The 18,618-nt window shown below is 40.9% G+C and overlaps 1 protein-coding gene across 1 annotated transcript; it reads left to right on the top strand.

The window, feature by feature from the left end:
* The first annotated feature begins 12,686 nt into the window (after positions 1 to 12,686).
* On the top strand, positions 12,687 to 15,129 carry LOC146630496 (inositol polyphosphate-4-phosphatase type I A-like). Its single transcript, XM_085355892.1, has 3 exons — positions 12,687 to 12,931; positions 12,997 to 13,207; positions 14,265 to 15,129. Exons 1-2 carry the CDS (start codon positions 12,719 to 12,721, stop codon positions 13,048 to 13,050), a joined length of 267 nt encoding a protein of 88 aa, XP_085212018.1. The 5' UTR covers positions 12,687 to 12,718; the 3' UTR covers positions 13,051 to 13,207; positions 14,265 to 15,129.
* The last annotated feature ends 3,489 nt before the right edge of the window (positions 15,130 to 18,618 follow it).

Genomic DNA, 18,618 nt, shown 5'->3' with positions numbered 1-18,618 from the left:
TCCTCAGGTGTGCTCGATCCGATCTGTTTCGCTCAGTCTGCTGCTGCCAGAGGTCTCTACAAAGATGCGCCACAGACGCGCGACGTGCTCAAAGGACATGTGACCGGTGAGGCAGAGAGAGTTCTCCACATGCGTCTGCCATCGTTCAACAAATCAAACAAACATATAAACTCTCTGATCGTAGTTTTCACATTTTAGTCTGCACAATTAAACAAGCACACAGATTTTTAATGAGAAATTGATACTTTATTCTGTTCTGTCTGTGTCTGTTATTAGAAACACACATTGTTTTTGGTTGAAGTCATGGACCTCTTTAAGCTAAATCACATAATTCAAAGGCAAATAAACAACTAATTTAATAAATAACTGGGTTGCTATTTGGTATAACTGTTATTGGCTACTTGCACTTCCGCAGTACCATCACATCCACATTACAAGCCTTTGGAATTTATCACATTCCTAATTTCATATGGAAAAAGTGACAGACAACGAATCTGAAAGACAAGGAAATGTTCTACATTCATAAATTACAGACTGCTAATCACACTGGTTTAAATGACGATTGAGATTTTACAGTTTTTGTTTGTTTTTACTTTTCAAATTTTGTTTGTCCCTAGAAATGCATTTGTATTATCTGTGGTTGATGGTATTGTATGTTGCTTATGTACATTTGGTTTAAATGTAATAAATATTTTGGATATCATGTTGACACCCTTTTGGTATCCTGCATCCAGGTTTTGAAAGTTCTTTCTATTGGTGGAGCATCGCTGGTGGACGCTTACCACTGGTGGAACATGAAGATCCAGCATTTCGATGAACTGTGTTGATGAAAGCTTATCTGCTTAAAGATGTTGGAGTATTCTTGGTCAAACGTGACAATAAATGTTAAAACAAGTATATTTTTTTCCTTTTTTTTGCTAAAATTTTGGTCATAACTCCAGGAGAAATCAAATAAATTTCATTGTAAAGCATAAAAAATGTTGCTGTAGCATTAGATCTGTCTGAAGCTTTAAATCAGCCTGAGGGTGATACTGTTAAATCCTTAATAACTGTTTCATCCAAAGCAAAGCTCGTGGTGTCAGGATTTTATGGGTTTGTCTGTATTATGTAAGAGGTTTAGCCAATGTGAGAGCCCAATAGGTTAGCCTGACTTAGTGGTTCATGTACAGAATCTGTTTGTAGAGAATAAAGCTCAGTAAAACCAGTAAGTGTCGAATATAGTCTCTTTAGGGTGCTACATACAGTATCTCACAAAAGTGAGTACACTCCTCACATTATTGTAAATATTTTGTTATATCTTTTCATGGGGCAACTTTGAAGATATGACACTTTGACACAATGTAAAGTAGTCAGTGTACAGCTTGTATAACAGTGTAAATTTCGTGTCACCTCAAAATAACTCAACATACAGCCATTAATGTCTAAGCTGCTAGCAACAAAAGTGAGTACACCCCTAGGTGAAAATGTCCAAACTGTGCCCAAAGTGTCAACATTTTGTGTGGCAACCATTATTTTTCCAACACTGCCTTACATCTGTTGGAAATTGAGTTCACTGGAGCTTCACAGGGTGCCACTGGAATCCTCTTCCACTCCTCCATGATGATATCATGGAGCCAGTGGATGTTAGAGACCTTGCCCTCCTTCACCTTCCATTTGAGGATGCCCGACAGATGCTCAATAGGGTTTAAGTCTGGAGACATGCTTGGCCAGTCAAGTACCTTTACCCTCAGTTTATTTAGCAAGGCACTGGTCTTTTTAGAGGTGTGTTTGAGGTTGTTATCATGTTGGAATACTGTCCTGCGACCCAGTTTCTGAAGGGAGGGGGTTGTGCTCTGCTTCAGTATGTCACCGTACATGTTGGCATTCATGGTTCCCTCAATTAACTGTAGCTCCCCAGTGCCAGCAGCAATCATGCAGCCCCAAACAATGGCATCCCTCTACCATGCTTGACTATAGACAAGAAATGCTTGTCTTTGTACTCCTCACCTGCCACACACCCATAACACCATCTGAACCAAATAAGTTTGCCCTGGTCTCATCAGGCCACAGGTAATCCATGTCCTTAGTCTGCTTCTCTTCAGCAAACTGTTTGCAGGATTTCTTGTGCATTATCTTTAGAAGAGGCTTCCTTCTAGGATGACAGCCATGCAGACCAGTTTGATGTAGTGTGGCGCATGGTCTGAGCACTGACAGGCCGACCCTCCACACCTTCAACCTTTTCAGCAATGCTTGCAGCACCCCTACATCTATTTTTAAAAGACAACCTCTGGATATGACGCTGAGCATGTGCACTCAACTTCTTTGATTAACTATGGTGAGGTTTGTTCTGAGTGGAACCTGTCCTGTTAACCTGCGTTATGGTGTTGACTACTGTACTGCAGCTCAGTTTCAGGGTGTTGGCAATCTTCTTAAAGCCTAGACCATCTTTATGTAGAGTAAAAAAAATTTCAGATCCTCTGAGAATTCTTTGCCATGATGTGCTGTGTTAAACTTCCAGTGACCAATATGAGAGAGTGTGAGAGCAATTACACCAAATACAACACACCTTCTCCCCATTTGCACCTCAGACCTTGTAATACTAACGAGTCACATGACACTAGAATCGAAAATGGCTAATCGGGCACAAATTGGACGTTTTCACCTAGGAGTGTACTCACTTTGGTTTAGGCAATGATGGCTGTATGTTGAGTTATTTAGAGGGGGCAGTGAATTTACACTGTTATACAAGCTGTACACTGACTACTTTACATTGTATTAAAGTGTCATATCTTTAATGTTGTCCCATGAAAAGATACAACAAAATATTTACAAAAATGTGACGGCTGTACTCATTTTTGTGAGTATTTCTTGTTTCAGATTAAGGTGAAATCCAATCTTTTTTGGATGTAGGACTAATTTATGAACACCTCTATAAAAGATCTATTTTCTGTCTCTGAGCTTCTTCATGACAGTAGATTAAAACAGCAATTGTTTTAATTTTACCTTGGTACATCGCAATGATTAAGGTCAAACTGTTATTAAACCCAAACGTTGCATTTGTTAATAAAAACTTACTTTGTGTACTAAAAGTTTACTCATTCTCACAGGGTCAGACTTCCGGCCTATTCTGACGTGATTTGCTTTTCATTGATCAAACTTCACACAGAGATCAGACACTTGACAAGAAGACACATCCATACCCCCCCCCCCCCCCCCCCCCCCCCCCCCCACTGCCGCCCCCTACTAAATAACTGATGCCTGAATTATTCAAAGCAAAAAGAGGGTGAAAGTTTAGGTTACAGCTAATGATACTATCAGCTGTTACTAAATAGCTCCTGACCTTTTTAGTATGGGAGTAAGGGCGTGTTTACAACAATTTCGAACACTGACATTTTAAAGAGGGAGTGGCCCAGAAGAGGTGGCCTCTGGGTAATGAGTTCTTGCTGAGAGGAAACAGACTTTCTGACCTTCTTTTGGTCTTTTCACAGTGTGCACAGCTTAAAATGGCCCACAGCCTCTATTATAAAACCCAGCAGAGTGCAGCCTTTCAATAAATACATATTGAAAACAAGTGAATATGGAAACATCAAACAACCCACGTCACTGAAGAGCTCATAAAAGCAAGATTGCTCGAGGCGCTTTTTGAGGTAATTGCAGTCATACACAGCAGGAGAAAAACAAAACACTTACTGGGCATTAGAATTGTGACGCTGATGTCTGCGTGGCAACACATCAAATAACTGATTTGTTATTAACATTAGACAACCTCAAGTGAATAATGCAACACGCAGCACTGGCAAAGCACAAAGCAGGATTTTACAAACACAGATTTCAAGAGTCCTCCGGATACACTTGTCTTTTTTAATAGTTTATTCATGATTTTATTTAGCCAGAGTCAGTGAGACAATGTGGAGGACTAGAGGACAGTTGCAAGGAAAAAGGAGGAGTCAGAACGTAAAATACGATTTTCTTATTTTTATATATTCATATCAGCTGATATTATGAACAGGCTCAGTATTTAAAAAATGGTTTCAGTTCGCCCTCCCTCAATCATAAAATCATGCCAGAAATACAAAAGAGCAAAGAAGAGCCCGTAAGTAGTAAGAATGTACTACTCAAGGTCAAGGAAGCATTTCCAAATGCATAAGTGTATCCAGCTGACCTGGAGGTAAAATACAGCTGTCAAAACGAGGTATGAACAAACTGACCTAATTAAGTGAGACACAACATTATACTCACTGTTGAGCTAGTTAATAGGTATGCCCTCGTTGTCATCTGTTGTGATTTTATTTTGAAAGGATGCTTCCTGTTATGCTGCAGAGTGCACGCGAGAGTTCAATAATAAAAACTAAGTGTTGTTCCGGTGAAAAGCCGATGCCCCACGTGTGATTATTCCTCCGTCTAGACAATATAAGTATCTTCAATATTCATGCAGATTCCGCTGGAAGACCCGTCTCTGCTAACAGGTTATGGGCCCAGGAAAACATTGAAGCTACGCCAGGGGAAAGTTTACCACCAGAAAAGTCGCAAAGTACAGCGTGTTCGGTGAGGGCTAGCGTGCTAAGTTAGCACCATGAATAAGCGTGCTGGTGAACCCAGTGGCCGATGGGCAAGGTTGGTTTTTGACGGAGATGAGAAGAATTATGAACTGTGGGAGACAAAATTTTTGGGACATCTTAGATTACAAGGTCTAAAAGACACAATATTGAAAAGCGATGACGACGAAGATAAGAATGCCCAGGCCTATGCAGAGTTAATACAGTTCCTGGATGATAAGAGTTTATCGCTCGTGATGAGAGAAGCTGCCGATGATGGACGCGAGGCACTGAAAATTTTAAGAGACTATTATGCAGGAAAAGGTAAACCAAGAATTATCAGCCTTTATACCGAACTGACTTCTCTGAAGAAAGCAAGCAGTGAGAGCGTCACGGAGTACATCATACGCGCAGAGACATTTATTACAGCCCTGAGAAATGCTGGAGAGACACTTAGTGATGGTCTGCTTGTAGCGATGGTGTTAAAAGGTTTACCAGAAACATTTAAACCTTTTTCCGTTCACATTACGCAAAGTGAATCAGAAATCAAGTTTGCGGAATTTAAAACGAAACTCCGCAGCTATGAGGACACTGAGAAAATGCGCTTAATGGAACAAGAGGATAACATCATGAAGGCGAGAGTGCAACCCAGCGTGAGACCCGCAGCAGCTGCTAATGACCACAGGAGAGACATGTCAGACATAGTCTGTTTTAAGTGTGGCCAACGGGGACACAAGGCCAGAGCATGCCGCTACAGACAGTGGTGCAGTCACTGTAGGAGCAACACCCATCGAGAGTCGACTTGCAGGAGACGACAACGGAATGATGAAGCACGCATAGCCTCGGAGGAGGGCGACAACGCAGAGAGCGACGACACCTATGTCTTCCGGATGAGCGATGACTACGCGGCACCTCAACAGCCACAAGACATCAGGACCAAAGGCCTAATGGTGGATACTGGTGCAACATCACACATCCTGAATGATAAAACAGCGTTCAAGAAATTTAATGACGACTTCCAGCCGGGAACGCACTGTGTGGAATTAGCTGATGGCACCAGGTGTAAAGGAGTGGCTGAAGGCAGAGGAGATGCAGAGGTGTGCTTGATAGACAGCAGAGGGAGACAGTGTAAAACAACACTGAAAGACGCCCTATGCATTCCCTCATTTCCACAGAATATCTTCTCTGTGAGAGCGGCCACCACGAACGGAGCCACTATCATCTTTAAGAAAGGAAGGAACGTCCTTCAACACAGAGACGGTACAAAGTTTCACATCCATGAGCACAACAGACTTTATTACCTTGAGACTGTAAGTGAGTACGATGATAAGTGTAATAATTGTTTTGATGTGCAGACATGGCATGAAATTTTGGGACATTGCAATCATAGTGACATTCTGAAGCTACAAAATGTGGTTGAAGGTATGAAAATCAAAGGGAAAACTGACAAAGAAAGTTTGAACTGTGAGGTGTGTATTCAGGGAAAATTTGTCCAGACTAGGAATAGAAACCCTGACAGGAGAGCTGAGAAACCTCTCGAGCTGGTACATACGGATCTAGCAGGGCCGATAGATCCAGAATCACGAGATGGACACAGATATGCATTATTGTTTACCGATGACTTTTCCGGTGCAGTATTTGTATATTTTCTCAAAAACAAAAGTGAAACAATGCAAGCAACTGAAATCTTTTTGGCCGATACAGCCCCACTCGGGAAGGTAAAGTGTATCAGGTCAGACAACGGCACAGAGTTCATGGCAAAGAGTTACCAGGTATTGTTAAACAAACATGGAATAAGACATGAAACTTCAGCCCCATATTCCCCTCACCAGAATGGTACAGCGGAACGTGGCTGGAGAACACTTTTTGATATGGGGAGGTGCATGCTTATTGAGAGTGCCATACCAAAGGAATTATGGACGTATGCAGTTCAAACAGCGGCTATCGTGAGAAACAGATGCTTTAACAACCGGACAGGGTAGACACCTTACTTTTTGCTGACTGGGCGGAAGCCCAATCTATCCAGAATGCGAAAGTTTGGGTGTGAGTGTTATGCTTACAAGCAAAACAAGGGTAAGCTGGATTCTAAGTGTACAAAAGGGATTTTTGTAGGCTACGACAAAAACAGTCCAGCATACAAGGTTTATTTCCCAGACAGCGCTAAAGTGCAAAAGTTTAGGCTGGTTAAGTTTGTAACCAAACACAATGAGGAAAAGCAAACACAAACTGATACGACATCTGAGGATGAAGACATACAGGTGAGGGAGAGACCAAACGTGAACAGGGAAAGCCCCAGTACCAGTTCACAGGAACCAGATACTGACAACCAACCAGAAGTGAACAGTCAGATGCCACTTAGTGATGAGACTGAAAACTCCAGAAGGTATCCTTCTAGAACAAGAAAGAAACCAGATTATCTAAATGAATATGAGTCAGGAGAAGACATTGATGATCAAGTGCTGACTAACATAGACTACTGTTACAGACTGATAAGTAACTCACCCGTGACATTCAGTGAAGCTGCAAGGTCACCCAACTCTAGAGAGTGGAAAGCAGCTATGGATGAAGAAATGCAATCCTTAAAAGAGAACAACACCTTTACCCTAACAATCTTACCTGGGGGAAAGAAAGCAGTGGGGGGTAGATGGGTATATGTGAAGAAAAACAGTGGTGATGGATCAGAAAAATATAAAGCACGGTACGTAGCTAAAGGTTACAACCAGTGTTTTGGGATAGACTATGATGAAACTTTTTCTCCGACTGCTAACCTGACAAGCATAAGAGTATTGATGCAGTGTGCAATACAAGAAAACCTGATTTTGCATCAGATGGATGTAAAAACCGCATACTTGCATGCACCAATAGATTTTGAAGTGTATGTTGAGCAGCCAGAAGGCTATGAAGTAAAAGGAAAAACAGATGAGAAACTGGTCTACAAGCTGGAAAAGTCACTTTATGGGCTTAAACAGTCAGGCCGAAACTGGAACAGGACATTACATGACTATTTGATAGAGAACGGTTTCATGCAGAGTCCTGTAGATCATTGTGTTTACACAAGGAAAACAGGAAAAGAAAAAGTGATCATGATCATATGGGTTGATGATATTATTATTGCAGCCAGTGATGAAAGGGTTTTGAAAACTGTGAAGGAAATGCTAACTGCAAGATTCAAAATGAAAGATATGGGGAAACTCAAACATTTTCTTGGTATTGATTTTGAGCAAACCCAAGATTGTGTAAAAATGTTACAAGAGAGATATGTAGAGAACATACTGGAAAGATTTCAAATGCAAGACTGTAAACCAAGATCAACTCCTTGTGAACAAAGGTTGAACTACAATGATGATGCTGAGAAAATGAACAATGTCAGAATGTACAGAGAGGCAGTAGGTAGCCTTATTTACTTGACCTCTTGCACACGACCAGATTTGAGTTTTGTTGTAAGTAAGCTGTCACAGCACTTCAAAGAACCAGCTGTGGAACATTGGGCTACTGTGAAACATGTTCTAAGGTACCTGAAACAATCAAAAGACAAGACATTGTGCTACAGGAAAAGTGACAAAGATTTGAGAGTACAAGGTCACAGTGACTCAGACTGGGCTGCGGATGTGACTGACAGGAGGAGTACTACAGGTTACTGCGTAAGCCTGAATGAAGGAGGTACTTTGGTGTCATGGCGAACAAAGAAGCAGCCAACTGTTGCCTTGTCAACTTGTGAAGCAGAGTACATAGCTTTGGCAGCAACAACACAAGAATGTTTGTACTTGACACAACTGTTGCAAAGCATGTATGAGCATCAAAAGAGACCGCCAAAGATTTTTGAGGACAATCAAGGGACTATCCGGTTGTTCAGTGATGACGCGACGAATCCTACTTCCGGGTCTAAAGTAGTCTGCGTTTAATATGGCTTTTGTGTTGTTAACATGTTTAATGTTATGTATTTTCTTCTATTTGATCTCAAAAAGCTCCTAAAACAGTCAGTGACCACTGTTGACCTCCCTCGGCTTTTATTACCGCTAATCATTTATTTAAGCTCAGTTTTTAAAACCTTAGGATGTAACTACAGCCCAGCCCATGCAGCAGTATATGAATGACTAACCTCGTATTGTGGATGGATTATCTCAGTTGTTCTCCTGGCTGAAGTTTGGTCCTTTTACAGCATCCTGCCATGCGATTACATTTGTTCCTGACCACCGAGAACACTCACATTAACTTTTATCGAGTGGAAAAAAAGTTAGCTTGTTTATATTATGCTAACATAGCTGTGTCGCTAGCGGTCACGTAGCACATCATTATATACCAGCTAGCCCAACTTCAGTAACCCTACAAACGTCACTGCTGTTTAGTTTTCTGTCTTCATTTATGCTGGAAGTGATAGCAGAGCTGTACGTTTTAATTTGTTTCCAAAACCCCGCAGTCAGGACATGCTATATTGTATTTAGATAGAAGCTAGCGAGCTAACTCCCTGCTAACTTCTAACTCCGTTAAATGTCATAAATTCCGTTTTCATGGATGCCTGGATGTTAAACTCAATTGTTACACCTGGTAGAGCAGAACGCTGATCATTTTATTAAAGATGAAAGACTTTAGACAGTTTTTCAACTCTCAGTAATCCCATAGTGATCGTTTGATATATGGACCTGCAGCGGAGTTTAGACCCAGACACGGCTAGTGACGTCAGACTGAACAACCGGATTGCATTGGCAAAGAATCCTGTTAACAGACAGAGGTGTAAGCATATCGATATCAAATATCATTTTGTGAGATCAACAGTTAATGCTGGAAATTTGATATTGGAGTATTGTCCGACAGGTCTGATGGTGGCCGATGTTATGACAAAGCCAGCAACAAAGGGGAAGTTATTGAAGTTTGAGAAATATATGTTTGGAGTGTAAACAAATAGTAAAGAAAAACTGTTTCTTTTGGAATGCATGTAAAGCTGACAACGTGAGTGCAAGTGGGGGTGTTGAGCTAGTTAATAGGTATGCCCTCGTTGTCATCTGTTGTGATTTTATTTTGAAAGGATGCTTCCTGTTATGCTGCAGAGTGCACGCGAGAGTTCAATAATAAAAACTAAGTGTTGTTCCGGTGAAAAGCCGATGCCCCACGTGTGATTATTCCTCCGTCTAGACAATATAAGTATCTTCAATATTCATGCAGATTCCGCTGGAAGACCCGTCTCTGCTAACACTCACAAATCAAAACATTTAACAGCCAGAGGTGAAATAAACACCACCCCCCTGCTGTCACCAATGGCGTGTCCAGCCCCCCCAGGCCACCCCCAAACCAGACTGGCCACCCCAGGTGCCACCCCAAAGGCAAAACAATAAAATTCAATCAAATATCAAATGTCCGATTATGTTTTCACGGTGACGCTCAGATATCCGAGTGTAAGTGAATGCAGCATCGCTTCTGCGCTATGCGCATCACGTTAGCAAAGGTAGGAGAGCCAAGCACGAAAGATGGCACTGCAGGAAACAATTTTTCGGTGAAAGAAAATGAGGACAGAATAAATGTCCCGGTAAGTAATATCAAGTTTGTTGAGTTTAGTAAACTTCGGTGAAATTAGAATACCAAGGAAAAAAATAACACTTAAAGAATTATTGCAGCTGTGGAATATTTCAGACAGTATGCTACTGAGGGCAGCTAACATAAGAGTTATGCGTTATAAGATATAATCTAAGTCGTAACATTGCTGTATGGAGCTGCAGATTTGGTTGCAGGTTAACATAGCTGGACTGGCCATCGGGCATACCGGGCATATCCCCAGTGACTTATTTTTTATTTTTTTTGTAATGGCATGAACAATGAGAGGTGGTGGATTGGCCAGATGCAGGTCGATGTGTAGAAATAACTCCGTTGTTTGGTGGTGGCTATGACGGGGCTTCCACAGAGGCAACAGGTGGATGAGGGAAGGGGAGGCAGGAGGAGAGACCCGAAGCAGCCACCAGTCCGAGTGTCAGGTGAACTGAACTTCAGGTAAGAAGTTATGACCTGCAGTCTATCTGGGTCAGATATAAACCAAGTTTAGGTGGAGTTTATTTTGATGTTGCTGACTTTTTACTGTCAGTTGCAATAACTCATACTGCGTTCTAGCCAGTTTGACGGAGTTTTTATACAGCTGGGTGGGTGCTATGATGTTACTGATAGTGAACTTTATTTTATTCATAAGGTTAGTAGAGTTGCCAACGGCTCCTTAAAAAAATGGAATGGTCCCTCATTCAGAGAAAATATTACACGTTTCGTATTGAGCTGAGAAGAGACGCAGTTTGTCCCGGACTTTAGCTAGAATGGAAAAAAGACACAAAGCTGGATTTATAATGTCTTTATGCTGCACAGCTGCCTCTTCTCTCATTCTCTCCCCCTCCCTCTCCTGTTGCTACTTCAATCATGAAACTGATCAATGATCAGCTGATCGGCTTTTCTCTCTTGTTTATCGCCCACTTTGCGCCAGAAAGAGGAAACCAGCAGATGTTGCGCTAAACAACAGCAGCACGTTTAAGCTTGATCAGCTGTTGTTAGAATGTATTTAATATTAATTTCTAGTATCAGCTGATGTTTGCTGGAGCCACAGCTGTAAAGCTGCTGGTCATGATGTCTGTTTAGATATGTGGTGAGAGGGAAACATGAAGATGAAACCAGGAGATGTCCTTACTGAACCATCAGAGCTGAACAGGTGATGGAGAAACAGGTTTACCTTTTAGGTGACATGAATGAGTTGAAGGGAAGTTATCAACTGTTTCTGAGAGACAAATAACACCAGGATCCTTTTTTATGTAGCAGACAGCTGGTAACTGTGCAGGGGCGGGTCTAGCAAAGTTTTGCCAGGGGGCCAGGTAGGGCATTAACAGGGAAAGGTGGGCACAAAGAAATACTTTTCTTTCTTATTCTCATTTAAAATACCTAGTTTTTATTAAATAATTATCTAAATCTTACAACCAAAGTTTTTATCTGACGTAAAATGTATAGAAATCATACATATACCAACAAGACTGTACATCACTGTCACAACAGGGTTTGTTTTCAGTCAAAGGCTTTATGGCTTTACTACCTGGTGGGTCGGTCTGTAGTAAAAATGCCCAATTTTTTTGTCCCAGTCCAGCCCTGCAGGTTAATACTGGCAGTGTCACCATGCCAGCTGACTGTATTTTATCATCAGCCAGTGTTGTTCTTTATCAATATTACCAAAGTTTACCATAAGGCAGCATAGAAAGTATTTACTTGCTTTCAGGTTTCATTCAAATGTTAGTCTTTTCAGTTGTTTCCCCACTTTTTTCCTGTTTCAAAATCAAACACCAGTTTGTGAGAAGATTATCTTCTTTTTTTAACAGGCAGATAAAGTTTTGCATTGGCATTGGCTAATTTGTCAATTGTTTGTTACAAATGTTCGTATTTTAATTTTCAAAAATGTTTTTGCCCAAAACATATGTGCACTATATGTCAGTAAAAATACTATGCAAATATTGTTGTCCTTGACTGCTGAGTAAACACTGACAAAGCACTGATTGTATCTCTTGTACTTTATCAACGCAGTATCTAAAAACTTTGCACCGTAGTGGTTAAAATCTCATTCTAATAAGAGTTAAAAGTGCATTTGGTTATTAGGTTTATAGGATTATTGAATTATGGTTAAGGGTTGGTAGAATTTTTTTTTAAAACATTATCTGCCAATTAAATCTGCCACCCTTCTCCAAATCTGTGCCCCTACCTGGCCCCCCCAACAAAAATTTTCTAGACACGCCACTGTACACAGATGGTCTGAATTTGTGAAGCGAGTGGTATCGCATTTATCGAAGTCGGCTCCTCGTTGTTTTTTCTAAGCCACGATTAGGCTCATTGAGAGCAGGCATGTGCATGCAGACAGTGTTTGTTTTTACATCTGGTGGGTAACGTCCCTCCCTATATTTTTGGAACAGTACCTCTGAAGCTTGATTTAGATTTCTGCAGGAAATTTACGTTCTAACTTCAGATGTAACACCTCTTAACACTAAACCGGTCCATCATGCTGTTGTTTCCAGTTACAGCGTATATTTCCTGCTGAAGCATATTTCAGGCATAAGACAGAAACATTACAAAAATATACACCTGCAGGCCACTCTATTGTCTTTATTTGACTAAATGCACTAAATTGCTGCCACAAGCTTTTGAACACATGTACCTAATAAAGTGGCTGGTGAGTGTCCTCAGTCCCAGCTCGGATACAGATGTGTCGGTGTGTCTTTGTTCCCTGCAGTAGTGCCCTCTCCAGCTCAGTCATCATCCACATACCCCAGGACACTGTCCGAGCCAAAGAGATCATCGCCTACGTCAACACGCTGAAGACTCAGGTCAGCTATTACGCAGAGAGGCTGTCTCAAGCTGCCAAAGACCAATCGGCCAGCGGACTGGAGTGGACGCTCGCCAGTCTGGTTGACAAGGTACTAAAAGTGTTTGACGTTACGTGGGGACGCTTCATATTTCATTCATACCCTCTTCCTTTCAGACCCGTCAGCTGGTGGCAGTGTGCGGCTGCAAGCTGCTAGCTTCAGCTATTTAGGCCCTGAACGCAGTACGAGTACATCGCAACCAAAGCTTCTCCTTCCGCTGAGTCTGAACAAGTAGTGCTCCGCAATGACCAGGATACGCTGAGAGCAAAGTACAGCGGTCACAACAGCCAGTCGTCACTGCACGTGGACTGGCACGAAGAGGAGTGGGTGAGTTGATCAGCAGTTATTGGCTGTTTTCTGATTCCAGATTTTTTATTTCTTTAGCATGACAACAGACAAGCTTAGTTTCTTGGCACACATTGTGGATACAGCTTGATATCTTAACTACACTCTGAACTCTGTTTTTCTTTTCTTGTTGCTTCTTCTTCTTCTTGAGTCATCCCTCTCATGTTGATTTCCAGCTCAGGTCACTCCTTACTTTTAAGAAGTTGGAGGATTCGTGAGCAGATTTTTCCTTCACCATATCAGCCGACTTTATTCTATGAGAAAATACTCTTAAATGACTCGTCTTTAAAAAGTGTTCAGTGTTTTATGTCTGGTCTGTGTGTCATCTTTGTCTTTACAATGTTGCAGCAATACTTTAGTAATGATATGATATGATATGATATGATATGATATGATATACCTTTATTAGTCCCACAAGGGGAAATTTAAATGTTGGTTTAGTGTAAGCTCAGCTTTTTAACTAATGTAAGAAGTGTTATGACTGACTCGTTTTTAATACCTAAATCTGGCCTCAGTGCACAAACCTAAATGAATCGGTACATATGAAAGCGCCCAAGTCACGAGCTGTGTTCAAGGACATGGATAAAACAAAAAGGTTCAAATTTGTGCCCAAAAACCCCACAAATCAGTGTCACTGTTTTAAAATCTGCTGCGAGACCGCTCTAAATGTCAGCTTTTTCTTTACGTAAAGACTGGGGTCTGTAACATATCAGCTCGTTTCTTATTTATTAAAGAACAGGCCTGACACCAGGCTTTTGAGTTAACGGCTCCATTCGATCTCTGCAAGTATTTTTAAGTATTTTTAGGTTCTTTCCAGCAGGATTTGTGGCTAGTTCTGGAGCTTGACCCTAAAAGATTTCAGTGTGTCGGTGCTTCTGCTTTCCCTGTTGTCCTTCTCTTCCGTCTTTATTTCTGTTTCTGTCAAATTTAAAAACAACTGCACTCTGAAATACACACTCTTTGCAAGATGTTGTCTAAACTAGTGGTTGGAAGGCATATTTGTGTTTGGTCTCTGATGGTTTATTTACACTTTTTGCAGGCCACGCCCACGGACTACAGCGCCATGATGAGCAACAAAGCCAAGAAGTCTATTGACTTCCTTCTGATGCAGGACACCGCCCCGACGATAGCCACGGACGTGTCACTGCAGTACCGCCTCGACATCGTCTTCTGCCAAACGGTCACCTACACATATTTTAATTATTGTATGTCTGAGCTGATGCGTTTATCCTGGAGTGACTCAGAGTGAAGGAGAAGGCCAAGAAGAAGTGTAAATATCATAGAAGCAAGGAGTTCAGAGCTCTACGACTTAGTGTCTTTATGGTATTTATGTGTGTAATGGAGACCAGGGGTTCCATTACCCTTACTTGTATTTTTATTAATTGACTGACTGATTTGTATTTAAAAACCGTAATGAAGAAAAACACACACTGGTTGATTGTGATTCTTTATTAGGCTTTTTGGGTTGTTATTTAAGTGACTCGTTAAAGGTGAAGAGACAGGGGGACTGGCCATCCTACCTGTGTCAGGAAAAGAACCTGTGTTAGAGCTGTTCACATTTAATCATTTGTCTGTAACCTAAATTAGTTGTATATGTAAAAAGAGAAGTGTTAACAGTACTCACTTTGTAAAGAGTAAAAGCAGCTCAATCACCTGCTTATGAGCTCCTGGAGAAAACCAATGTGCCAGGCTAGGGGAGTGTGTGTTGGAGTGATTTTGTTAAAAGTTGTCATTATTGTGCTTGGACCTTGTCTTGAACTGTATGTTCAGATATTTTCTGTTCCTCCCCCACATGTAGGATGTTGGGGATGTTACTAGCTATAGTTTTCAACTGCAGGCACAATCTATATAAGATTCTGGTTTCCTTATTTGGTAAGGAATGTTCACTTCCTGCCCTTTATGGGCTCACCATGTAAATGGTGGACTGTTAGAGCGGTTAAGCCATATACGAGGTTGAGGGGAGATGACCCTTTTATGACTAGAGATGCGGTTAAAACGTTTGTAAGCAGGAAGTCACGTATACAGACACACATACACTCTCTCTCACTCACACACACACACACACACACACACACACACACACACACACACACAGTGCCTTAGCTTTTACCACACAACATATGGGGTTTACAATGGGCGGTTGTGTAACTGTTTTCATTCAATAAAAGGCTGCGAGTGGAGGCTGGAGTTGGAGTTGTCTGAGTTTGGGTGTAGAGCTTGCAACTCTGAGAATCCGACCAGGCTTCCCCTGCACAAGTAAAAACCAATCGAACTCTGATTGTCTTACTTTGTTCTGAGTCAGCGAGGGCTGAAACCTAACTGTGGTTAAGGTGTTTTAATGCAGCGGTCCCCAACCGCCGGGCCACGGACCGTCGTTTGGTCGAGAGATGAGGCTCGGGTGTGAAATGTATGGTTTTCAGAGTTTTTATCGTTTTTTATCGTTATTTTGTTATCGTTTTTATCGTTAACTCTGTTTTCCTGGGTCTTTCACGTGTGTTATGAATAAATCTTCTTTTTTTCCGGTACCGGTACTAGTTTTATTTTGTTGTATTTATCTGTGACACCTTAAAGGCCGGTCCGTGAAAATATTGTCGGGCATAAACCGGTCCGTGGCGCAAAAAAGGTTGGGGACCGCTGTTTTAATGTATATAGAAGAGACTGAAGTTTATATGTTATGGAGTTATTTATAGGACTTGTTACAAATCTTCATATGTCTATGATGTTGGTTATATTGTAGTGGTTTTCTTATGGGGAGGGTTTTGTTTCCCTTTGGTTTGCTGACCCCCAGACTTGGTCTATTCCAGATGCTCACCTGAATCAGGTAGAGTATAACAGGAAGCCATTTGCTTTTCAGAAGGGTTGGATTCTTTGCTGTATCACCATGTGTTCTCATTAATAAAGTACATTTTACTCCAGTCTCGTGCTATTTTAGTGGAAGTGACCCATGACCGTCGGCCAAAACTGACAATATGACTATTAAAAGTCTGAGTAATACTGTAATTTTCTGCTGCTCATTCCTGTGCAATATCCCATCTGACCTCCCGTCATATTTCTTTTCAAGATTTTCTTATTTAATCACTAGTGTACATATATTTATAGATACATATATATATATATATATATTTAGTCATCTTTTCTCTTTTACCACGTCTTTCTAATATTTTGCTCTTTACTATTTTTCTATTTTTTATTTTATTTTATTATATTTTATTATATTTTCTTCTACTGTACCATGCTGCTGAGTGACTGCTGCTCGTCAAACACATTTCATTGCAATGTTGACCCTGTGCTAACTTGCATATGACAAATAAAACTGAAAACTGATAAAACTGAAAACAGTAAAGGCAAAGGGAACACATCAAGTAAGGATTTCACACTCCCACTCACAACGGCACTTTCAAAGCATAAAGCCAAATGCTTCAAAATTTCATTTTGAAGCATTTTAAAAATGAATGTGTTTGAGTTTCATTGCTCCAAAGCAATGTTTTCATATAAGCAAGATAACAACCAGTTTGCAACCATGTAAGTACAGTCCTCTATTGTGAACAGACGTGTTGGCAATCTGTCTGCGTTTATAAATTAGACAACAGTTATTTGCAGATCTTCATCAATCTGCCTGAGAGTGATTGCAGTCGGTCTGAGTTGGACTGCAACTGTTTTGAGTCAGGTTGCCTCCAAGGAGGCAGTTTATTATTTTCCTTTCCTAGTTGGACAGATGGCTGTTGTTTTGTTTTTACTGTAGTGTGCTGGGCCATTAATGGCTCAGGGGCTGCAGCGTATCCGCGCCAACACCTAAGGCCAACGTGGAATCACCGGTCAGACTAACATAAAGAAAAAATCTGTTAAATTACACATTTGTATTCATTAAGTCACAGACAATGAAAACAAGCAGAAATCAAGATGTAATATTTTTATAATTTTATTGATGTTAAATTAAAGTCCCAGCTTAGTTATGTTATCAGTGCAAGTCACTTCAATCTGTATAGCACCAAAGGAAACAATGGTGTTTTCAAGGTGCTTCACACTGTAAGGTAACAACTTACAGTATTAAAAAGAAAACCCCAAAAGAACAAACCCCTCTGAGCAAGCACGAGGCGACAGTGGGAAGGAAAAACTCCCTTTTAAGAGGAAGAAACCTTCGACAGAACCAGGCTCAGGGCGGGGTGGCCATCTGCCGCGACCATTCCTGGGGATTTCAAAAATGACTTGATCTGATCTAAATGTAAAACTAGCTCATTTAAAGTGTCCAGTGAGTTTTAGAAAATATTTTGCTGTTGATATCACGATGTCACTATAAAGTGGAAACTTTGTTTCTTCCCTTACACCTCCCAAAAAATGCCCGCACCGATGAGAAGCACTTAGATATGCAACTTGGTTCTGTGAATATCTTTCTTTTGAAAGTTTTAACAATATCTTCATCAAGATTTTGGAAGTTTAATTGCCAGAATGTCACCAAAGATGCATGCTTCCATCTTTTACAGAGGGATTTGAAAACCCTCTCGCTGAGTTTCTTGAACTTCTCTGGTGGGATTTTGTCGTATCTGGCCCTGATTTCAGTCCAGATTTTCATGGTAAGCCGGTTGGAGATAGCTTCAGCACTTTCAATGCTGAAGACTGTGCCTGATTTTTTTGAAACCTGGGAAATCAGTCCTTCCACAAAGATTTCCACTGAAAATCTGCATCTTTCTTTCTTTTCATATGATTCCAGTCTATCAGTAACTGTTACTGCCAACAGGTGTTCTTGGAATACTGAAGTAGTTATGATATTAAATATTGGTTGTTCCATTAAATTCATTGAATCCTCCTCCCCACTCCTCCCCATTTCCAATGATATTAGTGACAATTTATGTAATTTGTCACAAATATCAGTGAAAATCGCATTAGCAATGCAGTCAAAATAATTCTGCACTTTTCGGTCTAAATGCAAATCCATCCCCTTGAATTTGTCCAAGAGTAGATCCAACAAACGTTTTTGGTGAGAATGAGGGCACTTTAAAAGTTTACCAAGCTTTGAAAGCACAGCCTGAATTAATGTCTCTAACCATCTTTCAAAGTCTGTTTTTTCAGGTGGCTCACAGTCTACAGAAGATCTGTGATGCTGTATCTTTTTATATGACTCCGTTTGACTTACGTTTGTTAACGGTGGGATGCTGGCTTCATGTTCAACACAGGATTTCTGCTGCTGGGGATCTGGAATTGGATTGTTTTCTGGTTTTGCAGCACTGTGTTGGTCAGCATTTTGACAGCTTTCTTCTGTGTTAGCTGTTTCTTGGCTGTTAGCATCTATATTCTGTGCTGTATCAAACTCCTGCTCAGCAGAATCGTCCAAAAATTTCACACGTGACAAAACCGTTTTGCCAGTAGTGGTGTGGACAGAACAGTTTTCATGTACA

Source organism: Diplotaxodon limnothrissa, linkage group LG6 (genome assembly GCF_057381915.1).
Source record: "Diplotaxodon limnothrissa isolate DT_005_m linkage group LG6, D_limnothrissa_male_GT1.1, whole genome shotgun sequence".
NCBI lineage: Eukaryota > Metazoa > Chordata > Actinopteri > Cichliformes > Cichlidae > Diplotaxodon > Diplotaxodon limnothrissa.
The sequence above is the reverse complement of the archived record's forward strand: the minus strand, read 5'-3'. Positions and strand labels throughout refer to the sequence as shown.